Here is a 16883-nt window from a genome sequence, read left to right as displayed (position 1 = left end):
TGCGCCCAGAGATTGAGTCACCATTGTTTCTGAACTAAGTTTGTGTTGCATTCTCCTTCATGAGGCGACTCTTCTGTGTTCAAGAGAGAAGGTATGGCAGGTAAAGCATGAGTTTGCCAGATGTGTACCACAAAGGCCATGGGAGATTTGAAGCATGGGATTAGTGAGGTAGTGACCTGCCCCCTGGGAAGCTAGTAATCTGGGTGGAGACCTTCATGGGTTATATTACACTTGTCAAACTAATAAGTTCACACATTTTTATTTATTTATTTATTTTTATTTTTATTCGATATATTCTTTATTTACATTTCAAATGAAGTTCCCTTTCCTGCCTCCCCCCTCCACGAAAGTCCCATAAGCCCTCTTCCCTCCCCCTGTTCTCCCATCCACCCCTTCCCACTTTCCTATTCTGGTATTCCCTTACACTGCTGCACTGAGCCTTTCCAGAACCAGGGGCCACTCCTTCCTTCTTCTTGGACATCATTTGATATGTGGATTGTGTCTTGAAATTTCCAAGCTTCTAGGCTAATATCTGCTTATTAGTGAGTGCATACCATGAGTGTTCTTTTGAGACTGGGTTACCTCACTTAGGATGATGTTCTCCAGCTCCATCCATTTGTCCACCAGAGAACTCCTACAGCTGATAAACAAATTCAGCAGAGGGGCTGGTTATAACTCAAGCAAATCAGTAGCCTTCCTATACTCAAAGGATAAGCAGGCTGAGAAAGAAATTAGGGAAATGATACCCGTCACAATAGCCACAAACAATATAAAGTATCTTGGTGTGACTCTAACCAAACAAGTGAAAGATCTTTACGACAAGAACTTCAAGTCTCTGAAGAAGGAAATGGAAGAAGACCTCAGAAAATGGAAAAATCTTCCATGCTTATGGATTGGCAGGATTAATATAGTTAAAATGGCCATCTTGACAAAAGCAATCTACAGATTCAACACAAGACCCATCAAAATCCCAACCCAGTTCTTCATAGAGTTAGAAAGAAATTCTCAAATCATTCTGGAATAAGAAAAAAACCAGGATAGATAAAACTATTCTGAACAATAAAAGAACTTCTCAGGAATCAGTATCCCTGACCTCAAGCAATACTACAGAGCAAACGTGTTAAAAACTGCATGGTACTGGTACAGCGACAGGCAGGTAGATCAATGGAATAGAATTGAAGACCCAGAAATGAACCCACACACCTATGGCCACTTGATCTTTGACAAAGGAGCTGAAAACATCCAGTGGAAAAAAGTTTACACGTATTTAAATGTTGCAACACAAAAAAAAATTGGAATGATATGCTCTGTTGCCTCAACATTTGAATATTAATGTATACAAAAATCTTTATCATAAATGTGAAGATCAACTCAACTACTTCTCTTTCTTTTCTCCCTCCCAGAGTCGAGGGAGGGCTGTGTGTGATCTTCCATGTAAATTTTCTATTGCTCTGGATCCTATTACTGTGGACACAATAGGTAAAATCAACACAAAGCATTGTTTTATTACAGGAAGGCAAAATGTATCAAAACAAGCTAAGAGCCAGGAGCTGGCAAAGCATTGTACATTCCAAAAGTTCCAGGACAGAGCTCTTCTTTGATTCTAATATCTTCTGAAGGCCAGCTGTGTCTCTGGATGTAGTCCTCTCTTTCTATCTTCTAAGCAGTGGGAAGAAGACCAGAGTCTTCCTTCTTGCTCCACTTTCATCTTCTCTGAGGCGTCTTTCTCCTACTTCAGATAACCTCTGTGAATGCAGTGGAGACACTCAGAGAATCCAATTGTACCTCCCTCCATGAAAGTCAGTTGGTTGGCAAACGAAATTCTATTTGCAACATTTAATTCTGCCTTACAGATAAGGAAACTCACTCATAGTTTCCATCAATTTGGATATCTGCTTTATTAAGAGGTCATTCTTCTTTCTGTGTTTCACTCTAATGTTATTTTTTTCTTTTTTCTTTTCTAATCACTTGATTCACTATAAGGAATAAAAGTTAACATAGAAAGTTCATTAAATATATTACTCTCTACATTCCCTGGTAAATTTCCTTTTAAAAAATTGGATAATTAAGACAAGTGAATAAAAATAATTCAGAGTATGTTGACTTACCTGTGCAATAGACTGGCTCCTGAGTTAGGTTCTGTTCTGTTTCATCGAAGTAACAATTCAGAGACTTTCTCTACTTCTCTGTAAAGAAAAGCTATCTAAGGACACGAACCTTCATTCCATACAATATGAAAACCCGAGGATTTTTAAATGTATATAGCTTCCAAAACAGATTTCACCAGGTGCAGTTTAGATGAAGTGTCTAAGATAGAGAAAGAAAAAAAAAGTAGAGAAGAAAATGGAGCATCTGCTTGAGTGACTCGGAAAATGCATACTTCATTTCCATTCATTTCAATAAGGGAGAATTGACTGCAGAGTGTTTGCTCCAGGCCCCTGTCTGTGCTTCTGTGTTTTACAAGGTAGCTTTTCAAAGCATTTTTTTTTTTGGTTGCTGTTTATGGGTTTATTTCTAATGTTTTAACATTTTCAATCCTGGTCCGTCCTGCTGGAATTTCCCCTTGCTTCTTCAGCATTGCTCCTGTGGCCTGCTGGGGACTAGCTCCAACTGTGTAATTTACCACGCAGGTTTATCGATCTCGTTCAGCTGTTTCTGGAACTCTATAGGTGTGTAAGGCAGTCATGCAAAGCAAGCAAGGAACAGGAGAACCAAGCGTGATTATCACACTGCCAGAGTGAAAAGTGTAAAATAAAAGAAACCTTTGTTTGTTAGGTTTTGAAACCTTTTGAATGATTAACCTACACCTTGCCCAGCTGGGTTTAATGACTGAATTTACCAGCTGTAGATGTTTCAGCACAGTGGTAGGCACACAACAAGTGCTTAATAAGTCTTTGTTAGAATGAATGCCATTGTGAAGATAGTATTTTTCTCATTAGTTACCTGTCAATATTCTCCTCTCCTTATCTAGGACCTATTTTCCATATATGTCAAGAAAGATTTACAAGGGGATGTAGCTCAGATGAACTGTGAACTGAAGTCCAACTGTGGTCCCATGTGTTTTCATTACTATGTTTTATTTCAACCTTGCTAGCACCTGCTATTAGGATTATATATGTCAGAGATATTGCTTTAAAGGAAAGCATTAAAGACAGATGCAGAGGAGGGGAATTCTCAGGCAGGGAGTATGAAAGGAAGGCTTCCTGGGGTTTCTGGCATCTGCAAGTGAAGGTCTTGAATGTTCTCTTGAACTACAGGGTGTCCTGGGGATCTAATAGATTACAAACCACTACAGGGGATAAAGTGAAAGTTCAAATGTCAAATCATGGATAAGAGGGATTTGCTACAGAAGGTGCAGAGATCACAAATTGGCCCAGGTATTTTTCCTTGCTAAAAATTAATAAATATATTCTGATTGTAAGTTCCCAAAACCTACTCCCAGATTCTCTCCAATCCATCCAATTCCATGCCCTCCCCATCTTTGTCTCTCAGAAAAACAGTCTATTCACACAAAACAAAATAAAAAATAAAGTACAAGAAATACACACCACACACACACACACACACACACACACACACACACAAACCCCAAACCTCATAAAGACAGACAAAAAATAAAACATCATAATAAACAACCGAAATACTAGGAATACAGGAATATAAAACCTGCCCCCCAAAACAATATAGAAAAAGAATCTATAAAGAACACCACTGAGTTTATTTTACATTGGACCAGGACCTTTCGTACTGGACTGTGATGTGAGGAAATATAGCAAAGAGGAGCTTGTGGTAATCTATTTCTCTCAAAATATATGCCAAGATTAATGTTATCTTACAGCATTGTTTGGATATAACTATTTTATTTTATGTATTTTTGCATTTTACTCACATGCATGTATGTGCAGTATGCTCCTAGCAGCCCTAAATGTCAGGAGTGGGCATCAGATGCAATGGAATTGGACTTTTGGATGGTTTTGTGCCATTCTGGGTATGCTGTTCTCCCAAGCAAGGTCTTCTGAGAGAGCAATGGTGCTCTCAACTGCTGAGCTAGGCCTCAGGCCTCAGTTAACTTACACTTTAAGGCAAGAAAACAAAACAAATGATATGCAGCAAACTTATCTAAAACAGGGTTGATTATTGTACTAATCTGTGGATATAAAGGTAATAATCTCGAGAGCATTAGATACTATGTCCTTTTAACAGTGTTGCAGTGCTAAGTTCTTCCCTAGGCCCTAGGGTCTTCCCAGCTAGGTTGTTTTTGGCCCAATCAACAGTATGTGTTATAACTTCTGTTAAGAAGCAGGGCTTCAATCCAATGAGAAAGCATTGGTTCAGTACATGTTTCTTAGTACATGTTCAATTTTATCTTCTCGTTAGAACACTTTGGGAAGCTGTTAGGTAGGAAATGGATCCAAATTTCTGTCAGCATCTGGCATATCTTTATTTGGAATCATTCTTTCAGAAGGTGAAAATATCTGTTCTGAAGGAAGTTATGTCTAAAGATACGCATTTTATGATCTTTGTGTTTTCTTCTTACTGTAGAGGTGGGGACGTAGCATAGTCTTGTTCTAACAAGAGTACAAATGAAGTGTTCGCAGTAGGTTTGTTTGTTCATTTGCTTTTGTTTTGCTTCTTGTCTAAAGGAAACATTCGCATGACTTATTCACGGTTTACAACAGAAACTTCCATTCTATCCAGGTGTGAAGAAATGCTGATTTGCTGATTTATTTTAACTTGATTTCCTTTTTTTAAAAAAAATTAATTTTGACAATTTCAAAAATACATACAATGTATTGTGAATGTATTGACTTTCTGTTACGCCTTTTCATCCTCTTCCTGTTCTTACATTTTTTGTAACTGGTACCCTTCTACTCCATGGCTTATTTTTTGCTGTACCTGTTGGAGGTAGCCATAGCTCCTGAGAGTTCATGGATACATCTATATTCCATCTACAAGACAGAATTTCCTAACACCCCTCCCCATTCTCCAGCTTTGATGTTCCTTTCCTGTCATTGCTGATGCTCTCTGACAGTATAATGGGTAGGGGGGTATATTCTTGAATCCACAATAAATCACACCAACAAAAAATTCATTTTGTACTTTTTCTTCTGTATAATGAATAAGGCATTTGTACAAATCGAAGCTTAGCAGCAAGTCTCTGAAATGGAGCATCCAAGTAACCCACAAACTGGAAAACATCTTTTTTGAGCAATTGGCTCTAATTTTTTGTGACATCTTTGTATGGCAATTTATACTGTATTGTATCAGAATGGGGAATCTCAGCCAAATATGGCCTTCTGCTTCTTTTGAATAGTCAGCCAGATAGGATTGATTTTTTTCTTTATAGTTGTAAATATTGAAAAATAACAATAGTAACATTTTATGGAGTGGAAACATTATCAGAATCTCAAAATGTTGTGTCCACAAATAAAATCTCCCTTGTCAATTTATTTTTGTGTGTTCAATGACTATTTTCATGTCAAAGCTGCAAGGTTAGGTAACTGCAGCAGAGATGTGTGGCTCACAGAACCAGAAATATTTATATTTTGTGAAAAAGATTTGCTAAACTGTGGACTAGGTTTAAAAGGAACTAGTCAGAAATGGTGAAAATTAGCTAACCAATCAGCTCCATGAACACTCAGGAGCTATGGCGACCTCCAACACATACAGAAAACAATGAGCCACGGAGTTAGAAGTGAACCAGTTGCAAAGAATGTAAGAACAAGAGGAGGATTAAAAGGGGTAACAGAAAGTCAGCTAATTAATGGTGCCTACATTACAGCAATCCAATGAGTTAGGTTCTAGAACATTTGTTTTTCTAAATCATTTTGTTGTATAACTTTGGCTATATTTGCCAAGAATTATCAACTTCGCTTATTCTGTTTCTTCATGGTTTTCATGCGATAAAATGCAAAACACAGAGGGGCCAGTTCGCACCTTCAGAAGAGGTAGCTCTCGCAGTCAGTCTTCACTTTGACATTGAGTATTTTATTTCTAACTTGCAAAATCAGTACATAAATATGATGCATATAGAAAGAGCCTTAGTTGAAATAACATCTTGAGTGGAAGGAAGAGTGTATCCTCCTGGAATGAGGTATCATGGTTTCAGAGCTGGTTTTGTAGTAGCTAGCCTGTATCTGTAGAACTAAGAATACTTCTGGATTCTTAGTAACTCAAGTGCACATAAAAACAATTGTGTATAACTGCATACCAGTCAAGAGTTAGCTATTTTACTTTCCCCAAATAAGCGTAGCAATTAACGAATCCACATGTCTCAACATGAGTCTTTTGTGCACCCTTTCATCTATGGACATGAAAGAAAGACTGGCATTTTAAAGTATGGAGGAATGTTGAGACTTCATTACATGAAGGCACCCCTAAAAAGTTTAAAGACCTGATAAAAATTTGTTTGAAGGTTCTGGCAAGTATCCTACCACTAATGCTCTATAGAGTCCTAGGTATGTTTGTTCAGTAGCAGTGACACAGGCAAGAATGTTTCCAGATTCATCAAGCATGTCATGTGTTCATGTGCAGGAAAAGGTCTCCCAGCATTAGACAGCCCTGCTTTTAATATAGAATGCAGCACTCCTCCTACGCCAAGAGCCTCCTCACGACTGTTTCAGTGCTTTATGACTGACAAAGAGTCATTAGAAGTCGGTTTGATGGACATAACTAAGTGAATTGGAAAAAATAAAAAAAGCCTCTCAGCCCATTCAGAAATAATTGATGTGACGGAGACAGCTGTATGTGAGTTCCAGATAAGGAGACAATTTATGAAGAAACTACTGAAGCTAAAAGGGAAGGTGCAGATTTAAAGTTCCCAATAACATTGTCTGTTAGACACAGCACTATTCAATAAGGAAAAGATTGAACCTGAGCAACTTTCCAATAGACGACATCCTTAGGGGCCCATCCTCTTGCAGATAAAATTCCCATAAAGGTATTGTTACTAGTTATAAAAAATGAACTCTAATGCCAAACTATCTTCACTCCTAACCCAACGATGCATTTACTCTTTCACTCTAAGCATTGTATAAAACACAGCACTAACTAATCTTGAATCTCCTCTTGATTTTCCTCAAATCTATCTCTAGTTTAGCAAAGAAATATGCATTTTCATTCTGTAGGTTGGAACTTCAAAGATTTTGGTAAAGAACGGAGGGTAACATTTTTACAAACAATGTCTTATGAAACATTATAAATGCTTCTCATGTAATATAGATTATTTACAATTTTTTCAGCAATTTGGAATGAATAAAATTAAGTTATTGTGTTTGCTTTAAAATATTTGCATGTTAATTCAAAACTATTCTTTAGATTTCACCTGGATATCTTATACATTCTCAATGATTGTAGAATTTTTTTGTCCTTGTAAGTTCATGGACTTAATTTTTTATGTAAATGATGGCTGTGGTCATACATTGCTGCCCTTGGATTGCTCTTCCCAGGGAAGCAGGGAGACAAGAAAGAGGCTGCCCTCTCAAGTTCCATGACAATAGAAAAACATGGCAGGCAGAGAACTGCCTCTATGTGATACCAGAAAAGAGTGAATGGATGTGAACGGTTTCATCAAGCTGGTTACTAGTCTTGAGAAACTTTAAAGCAATGCTGATAGGTTTAGTCACATAGGAGTTGAGGAGAAGACCAGCCACATCACTATTCTTGACTTAGAATCTCCCCTGGAGTTTGAATGTACTTGTGGCCATGTCTATACTATTGTGGTTAGCCTCCACTACCTTCTTCTCAAGCATACGCTTCTAGTATGTAATACTGAAGCCCCAAAGTAGCTGACAAATGCCTTCATAAACTAATTGACCACCAAAATGTGTTTAATGAAGGATATCATCACAATAGCTCTTGAAATATGTGGTTGTTATCCTATGTGCATTATTACTTTATCGATAATTTGTGGTTTTCAACATTAATTAGGCCTAATATTTTATGTGGACTTTAGAATTTCTACCAGGAATATTTGCAAATTACTTAGCTAGAAGAAGAAGAAGAAAAAAAAAAAAGAATCCTAAGTGAAATGGTAGAAGATAACTCTGGTTACTTAGCAGTGGCCTGAGGTATTGTACCTTTTATAGGATGTGTCTCCGAGGGAGCTTACGGCTCTTTTTATGAGCCATCTCATTAAATCCCCCTGAATTAAAAGAAAGATATTATTATCTCTATTTTCAGACCCTGGGCCTAAGGCATAAGAACCAAAGGTCAGCTAACTTGGCCAAGGTAACAAAGAAAATCTAGAGGGAATTTTGAAATATTTATTTTTCTCGTTCTCTCTGTGATTTTAATGTATAATGTATATATTTTTTAAAACACATACACTCTTTAGATGCATCCATGCAAGAATTTTCTTTTGCCTTTGTGGTTATTTTGAAATTAATTCTGTTTTACTTAATTCAGTGTCCACTGAACTCCTTCATTCTCTTTGCAACTTCAGTTTTTTTAAATAACAAAATGAAACAACATTTTAAAATTATTTCACATTTTTCTTTTCTGTATTAATAGAGAGTATGCGTTCCTGTGTTCATTTTAAACTCTTGCTTTGATAGTTGGAACTGATCCTAAAAGATATGAAAGTCATTAAAGTAGAATTAAGAATAACCTTTAACCTTTCTTTCCACTTTCTTTTTTAGAATGATAAATACTTAACCCATTGCATGGCCTTTGTAGTCCCTCCCTTAATCTTTATCATTAAAATTTCACTGCTCAGTAGTGTTTGCTGAAAGGAACAGGTAGCTTTAAGAAAGCTGTAGTAGTGACATTTTCAAAGGAAAACGAAATTTCTCAGGCAATTCCGTATACTTTTTGGCTACCTGATAATGATAAGTGGGAGGGAATATAAACAGAAATGAAAGTAAGATCAACAAAAATGATTCCTTCGTCCAAATCCAATGATCATAGAAACATAAAAAGGTTAGAGGTCTTTGTAAAGGCCATGTCTGTAGGCTCTTCGGCTAGTAAGTTTGCTCCCATGATATATAGACTACCCACAGTGAAATACTGAGGACTATTTTTCCATACTGCGATCCCAATTCCATGAAATATTATAAAGCCCGTAATGGTGTTTAATGTCCACCAATCTTTAGAGCTTGAAGAGGAAAGAAGAAATTTGCATGCACTGCATGTTTCTACTAAGCTTACAATGAATGATATAGTAACAGAAACATCAGCAATTTGCAGGGTTTGTAGCAAATCTTTTTTTTTCCTATGACAGAATAAAAGAGACATTTGTGGAAGCAATTCATAAATCATGGGTAAATACCACAATTCTTAACTTTCTCATTTATTAACCTGTGATGTGCAGATAATCCTTATAACTCTGCAGTCCTATTGGTCATGGTTATGATTAGTGATTTTTGTACTGTGAGCTTTCGAGCTAAAATCAGCCAGAAAGGCTTCATAAATTTATACTATGTTTTGGCAGCAGTAAATTCAAATTGTGTGTTGGGAATGGAGAGTGTGGATTATAAGTATGATAATTATGTACATTTGTGTCATGTTAAAATTCATGAGAGGCTAATGTATGAAACTACTACTAAGAATTTCAGACAGCTACCAAGCAACATTTGGTATATACTTTAGATATTATACCACATAACCAATACTGTATATTTCCTTACTGTTTTTGTTTGTCCTCAGAATAATGCAGCATTAGTTTGTTCTAATAATAAACTTGAATTTATTTTGTTATTATTTATATTAATTTAATTATATAATTCAGATAACTTGCATGTCTCATGCCCAATAGTTATGAGCAGCCATTGACACTAACATAGATACTTGTTGGTTCTAGTTGGAACTTCTTTAGCACATGTAATAAACAAAATAAATATTACAGTTGACTTTATTGTATTTGAATGAACTACAATTATGGTAACTACATTCAGTTAAATTTTTTAATTTATTTTCCATTCAACGGTTGAAGAAAGTTTTGCAGATCATCTCACAATATGCCTTAAATAGATACTTTATAGGAACAAAGTAATAAGTACTTTGTGATTTCTTAATACTCCACTCATTTATCAGCTGAATTGTTTGTAGCTGAATTCCAGCAAAGATGAGATTAAAAGTCTGTATCATATCGACTGGATTTGAATGCATTATCTCATTTGAAGTATTAAGATGACATTTTTTTCACAATGGATTATATTAGTATATTATTTCCTCCCATAATTACTGATCATTATTTTATATTAAGTGTATTTGTGGAAATATGAAGACTATTGAATGGAAAAAGATTGAATATATAAACTAGTTTATTTAATTTCAATGCATTTGTGGGTACGATATTATTTACTTATATTTGTTTCATAAAGATTTTGTTTACAATAATAAACTATAAACTCTAGGCTTGTCTTAGGTGATATATAGTTATCCAAATATATTTCAACCTGTTTAATAATTTTGTATTGAATTAGTGTCTGTAGATTTTAAATATGTAATTAATGTATTTTAAGAAATAAGATCATTTACCATCTTATATCTTAGTGACATTCAGAATCTTTTCTTTTACAGCCATTTCGTAGAGTGACGTTTTCTGTTGTGAGTCAGCCTCAGGACCCACATCAGGGGTCACTGCAGAGTTGCTATGACAGCGGGCTGGAGGAGTCAGAAACACCAAGCAGTAAGAGTTCATCAGGGCCAAGACTGGGTGCCCTTCCACTCCCAGAGGACAACTATGAGAGGACCACGCCGGATGGCAGTGTTGGTGAGGCAGAGCATATGGAAAATGGTAGGGGCAAACACAACATCCACACACATAATCACGCTAGTGAGCCCGTATAATTAGGCTTGTTCAAAAGTTAGTCTAAAATAGAATAAAAAAAGAGCAAAGTAGATTACACCAAAATAATTTTAAAATACCAAATACTTGGTAAAATAAAGAACTTACAAATAAAGAAACATAAATCTATAGATAAAATTCATAAAATTACACCATCATTTAAAATAGTGTATCGGAAATAAGTGCGCCTAGGCATAAACTGGAGCAGTTTCTGCTCTGAAAATGCTAACTCAGTCCACAATTGCAAAGTAACAGCCACTAAGGGAGGTCTTGATTGAGTGTTTCCTTCTAATCATTTTTGTCATGCAACTATTTCTTCAATTAACACAAACCAACCTTAGCAGAAGTGAACACCATGAACACACTTTGCTTAAGATTTTCTTTCTTTGAATATTCAGCAATGCAGTTTGATCCTTGGCTTTTAAATGCCAGATGAAACGGATCAGAAATGAGCAGTAGTGTCTTGCTCTCACTAGCATGCATTCAAAGCCATTACAACTCCTCTCTCCTTAAAGTACATGGTTTATCTGGATTATTGCAAGAGAAAGGGAATACAACAAACTATAATTTTCCCCTTTCTTACCTCATTGTGAGCCTATCCTCATAATTATCAAAATTGGCCTCCTCTGCCTATTGTTTATCAAAAAATTATGTTGCAAATAATACTTTCACATTTGCTTATGTTCCCAAAGTCAACCGGGTTATTTATTTTCTAGATTTTGAGTATTCGATAAACACTTGAGGAATGAGTTTATTTCAAACAATGGAGTGGCAAAGCTTTTCCTGACCGCATTTTTTATTTCTAATGTGAAATAGATACAATTATATATCAAGAAAAGCATGAGAATATATTATGGATTTATGTTACTTAATCCTCTTATAAAACAGGACCTTTTTCTTGCTTTATATCAGTTTCTTCAGTGGTGGAATGGATATTGATTATATTAAAGACAGTATATTAATTCAAAGAAAAACACACCTTTTGATTTAGAAATTTGACTGTGAATATTAAAATCCAGTAATACATAAATCAAAAAGTGACCCCAAGTGAAGTAGTCTACATTAAATCATACTGAGTTATTACCTTTCTAAGTATCGATCTTTATTTGGTATGATAACAAGGCCTGTTGATTGATGTCCCTCTTGATCAATTCTCTAGACTTTAAAGGCATTTTGCCTCATGGCTATAAGGCATGCTTATCTGTGTGTATGGTGGTGTGTGCTAATGTAGAAAGGACTTTGACATGATCTTTAAAAAAACATTTTTCAACAATTTTATTAAATGAGTATAAAATTTTGGTGTGAATTAAAATGCAACAGAGTATTTATTTATGGCAAATGTATTTAAAGTTCATATATATGTATGCATACATATTCATACATATATATTAGAATAATCCTTAGACAGGGTTCATTGCCCTTGAGGATTCTATTTTATATGAAGTTATCTTTTAATAATAGTACAAGTTTACTTGTTTTTAAAAGTACTTTCTTTAAATAAAGAGGACTGTATTAGCAAGTCTTTCTTTTTTAATGTCAGTGGTTTTTGTAACTCTGGCATTTTAGTTTTTATTAATTTTTTTACTTTTACTTTAAATATGGTATGCATTTTAAGTATAATCAGGAAATGATGCTTAATTGAAGGATAATTATGTTTTGTAAGCTCACTTAGGGAAATTTTCAAGAAACACGAATGCCATGGAAAAGAACAGAGGAATATATAAATAGTGTAGAAAGTTCACTGAAAAATTTGCTAAATAAATTCCACTTTTTTCATAACAATGTAGTAAGTTCTATAAACAGAAGTGGCATAGTATCACAACCAATTTTTCTACACATGACTGACACTTGAAACACAGGTTGTATATAAGTGTTTTTGTATCGGTTGCCTGTAATCTATATTGTCCCTGATCTGTATATAATTATAGATGAGATGGGATGCACTTTGAACAATCTAGACACAACAGTTGACATTTGAGTAACAGTTCTGTTTGGATCTAAGTCTGCTAAATTCTCATGTGCTTATTAAATATAATTGTATTGCCTGAGTTCTGGTAATTTCATCTTCAATATTAATGGGCCATTCTTGTATAAATAGAATTGGAACTGAAACTGGTCAAGTATTCATATAATTGGAGTACAGGTTATCTGCAGTTTTTTGCTTGGTTAGCTTTTCATCAGAATTTATTTCGATTTTCATTTGGATTCTCTATAAAAATATCATTTTACATGCTGTCCTAGTTCCTAATTATTATGATTTCAAATATTTTCTTTCAGTTTTAACCTGGATGAAAATGTGCACACTTCATTAAATGTCTTTGCTTAAGTCTCATCACAAAGTTTAGAAGATAATTTGCAACACAGTAGCATATAATCTTTCTGTGTCATGTCACAAAAGAGAAATAAACTAGAGTTTCTAATAAGATGTCAAAGACACTGAGCCAAGGAAGGTACTAAAATTGAAAAACTGAAACAAAATGCATCCAAATATATTTATATTTTACCAAAAAATGTATTGTTCTTTCATAACTTATTATAAAAGTAATTCATTAATAAGGCACATGAGTTTTTTTTCTGTTTAGATATCTTTACATAGTCCATTTGCAGGAAAAAATAGTACAATGTAAAAGTTCACATAATTTATTGCAACATGATTAGCATAGAAACTCACTATTCTAAAGTTCCAGTGAATTTCTAAAATGTTTAATAGCACTCATGTCACTTAAGATGTTTCAGGAAAAGTATATATTTCTCTATGCCAATGATCACTAATACATTCCTTTCCTTTTAATTACCATCCACATTATGACTTAATGTTGATGATTTTATTGATAAAAATGAGGTACTTGATTATTTGATAATATAATAATTTTTTAATGCAATAATATATTAAAATACAGAGTTCATAGTGAACAGTTATAATAAAGTGTTGAATGATATAATATTTCATTGCATTGAGGAATTGATAACTCATGTTCAGAATAAATATTAAGCATAATGGCATCATTACTTCAAAGATAAATATAGACTATATATATATCTTTTTGATAGGAAACTAAGCTTCAGAATTTCTCTTGGAATGGTATATCACTTTCTTTTGGGGCTATTGTATTTATTTTAGTTCCCACCTTTAAGCCCATGTCTATTTATTCTTTGAAAAGTCCCTCTCTCAGACAACTTTGCAAAGCTTCTTTGCCTTTTCTTCACACGTCTTTAATATATCTGGCGTATTAGTAGCTCAGATACAGAAAACACTCTACTTGGTTTCTGATCAGACATGGTCATCAGAGGTGGTCAGTCCACATCACTCTTTTGAGTTTGTGCCTTGTTATTTACATGCCTAGGAAATAAATTATCTTTGCAATACCACTGTAGTCCAACAACATATGATTATGCCTTTACATTATGTTCCATATATATATATATATATATATGAAATAGGATATAAAATCTACATACATTATATATACACATACTATATGAGAGAGAGAGAGACAGAGAGAGAGGCAAGGTAGAAGGGAGAGACAGAGAAAGAGGGAGAAGGAGGAAAGACATCTCCTTGTGATATGCATAGTAAACTGTATGTGTATTAATGTGGGCAAGGCACTAGTAATTTTAGGGCCTGCCTAGCAACCTACATAGCATCTGTGCATCTTAATAATAGATAACACATTTATCACATAAATCAAAGAAGAGGGCTGAGTAAGGGCTGTGAGTTCTGATCAGTGGGTGGATAAGTTGGCATTAAGCAGGCCAATGTGGGAGATGGTTTCGGAACCTCCTTCAAACCACACTGTAAGAGATATATTTCACCCTAGCCGTAGTGCCCTTCACACGTATTATGTGTTATGCCACAACAGAGGAAGTATTGTTACTGCTTGCTTGACATGTAATTGGGTCAGACTAAGAATGGACTGAGGAAGAAAATGGTATGCATATTTTCACTAGGTAAACTTTTAAAATAGACCCCAAGACAGGTTTTAAAAGTTAAACATAGTGAGAAATTTGATTCTTCTAAGTCCTTGATGAATTTCATGAATTTATTTTTTTCAAATGACTAAAAATATATTTAACATTTATGCAGAAATTATTTTGAAGCCCCTTCCTAAATTTTGTTAACCTTATATAAGATTGGCTCCATTATTTTATTTATATCCTGTCTTCTCTTTCTCTTCAGTCTACATGCTTTTACTAGAATTTAAAATTCCTTTATACTGGAAATCAAAATATGGTACAGTACATGGTGAACCAATTTTCTTTTTGGCATTAGATTTCTACATTACATTCAGATGAACATAAGGATTCATAAGAAGAATCTGTTTTTCAATGGCCAATCAAATTGTTAGGAGACCTAACAGCGTTTTGTGTGGAATCAAGCATCCTCTACTTCAATACCCATCTGTAATGACATCTCTAAGGCATTCTTAGTAGTTCATGTCAGACTATTATGTTTTCTTTTCTTTTTTTATTTCGAAGAAATTCTTTTTTTTAATTGGATATTTTCTTTATTTACATTTCAAATAGTGTCCACTTTCCTGATTTCCTCTCTGAAAAAAAAAAAAAACAAAAAAAACCCAAAACTATCCCATCCCCCCTCCCCCTTACTCAGTAACCCATCTACTCCTGCTTCCCTGTCCTGTCATTCCCCTTTCCTGGGGTTTCGAGCCTTCTCAGGATCTGTAGGCCTCTCTTACCTTTGATGACTAACAAGGCCATCCTCTGTACATATGCAGCTGGAGTCATGGGTCCCTCCATGTGTACTCTTTGGTTGGTGGTTTAGTCCCTTGGAGCTTTGTGGGTATAGGTTGGTTCTTACAGGACTGTAAGCTCCTTCAGCTCTTTGGGTCCTTTCTCTAGCTCCTCCATTGGGGACCTACACCCAGATACATTGCAAAAGCTTCTCTCCTGTCCCACGATCTTTATATAGGTGTGAATAGCACAACCTTAAAACTCAAAATAAATACCTTGCATTATTTTCCATAGGAACAGTGTGCTGTGCCTTGATAGGAGTTTACTTTCACAGTTCTGCTGGTCTCCTTGCCAATCCAGTCACCAATATCTCACTGAAGCTAGGTTTTCTACTTTTTAGGCAATCTATGATATGGCTCTGTACCTCCAAGTGTCTGGAAAAGTCTGTAGGCCACCACTGTCAGACAGCCTTGTTCTTCCCTGTCCCTCGCGATTAAACTGAGGTAGTGATTAGACATAATGTCAGGTCTCAGCCGATCAAGATGTGTCCTGAAGCTCCTCTGGAGCCTGCCAGTAAAAGGAGCTGTATAAACTAAAATAATCTGAGCTTGTACTATCCTAGAAGACACTTACCACTGCAGTAGACAGAATCAGGTGGTTTGAAAACAAGTCTTGAAGCAGAATACCATCTGTTTGAAATCCACTTTTGTCTTTTTTCTAAGAGTGTAATTTATCCAGCATTCTGCTTAACCCCAGTTTCTTGTATCATATACCTCATCTTTGTAGAATAAAACAATTTTGATGAAAACAAAATAATGTATAAGTAAAAATGACTTGAAATCCATCTAAGAAATGTTAAAAGCTGCTATTTAGTGTGGTGCACAGTAAACTTTGTTCTTAATTTTAGGGAGACTTGGTGTAATTTAATATCTATTGCTTTCATTAAATGTTTAGTCTTACAAGGAAAGAATGCCAAAATTAATGGTCTTAATGTATTCCCACCATGACTAGTTTGTACTGAGTTTCCTTCCTAGTGGAATGTCAGGGGTTGAACCAGGAGACAGAGCAAGAGCACAGCAGGATTGGGAGGAAGTTTTCTGTCTTCTGACATCAAATCTACCTGAAAATGTACACTTCCTGTTTACCGCTTTTATTGCAACTATTTTATATATTTGTAAGCAAAGCATTCCCTCCGTTAGTAAAGCTGTATTTGGTCAGTGTCAAAATAATATATACATATATATATGTAAATATATATGTATATATATCCTGTTAAAAAGGATTTTGCAGTTTATATTCAGTTTTTTTTTCAGTTGAGTCCATTATTCTTATCATACATATTTCCCTTTGAATGCCTGCAAAATAATCATACTTACAGGGGAAATGAAAAAAAAGTATTCAATTA

General features: G+C 35.0%; 1 protein-coding gene across 3 annotated transcripts in view; it reads left to right on the top strand.

The window, feature by feature from the left end:
- The window catches only part of Pcdh7 (protocadherin 7), a 417106-nt gene that overhangs the window by 184576 nt on the left and 215647 nt on the right, over positions 1-16883 (top strand). For 2 of the 3 annotated variants that reach the window (XM_052198926.1, XM_052198928.1), the window contains exon 2: positions 10522-10738. In XM_052198926.1, coding sequence (XP_052054886.1) covers positions 10522-10738 — 217 coding nt within the window. The remainder of the gene's footprint in view (positions 1-10521; positions 10739-16883) is intronic. The other variant, XM_052198927.1, reaches the window with a different exon arrangement.

This window comes from Apodemus sylvaticus, chromosome 11 (assembly GCF_947179515.1).
Source record: "Apodemus sylvaticus chromosome 11, mApoSyl1.1, whole genome shotgun sequence".
NCBI lineage: Eukaryota > Metazoa > Chordata > Mammalia > Rodentia > Muridae > Apodemus > Apodemus sylvaticus.
The sequence above is the reverse complement of the archived record's forward strand: the minus strand, read 5'-3'. Positions and strand labels throughout refer to the sequence as shown.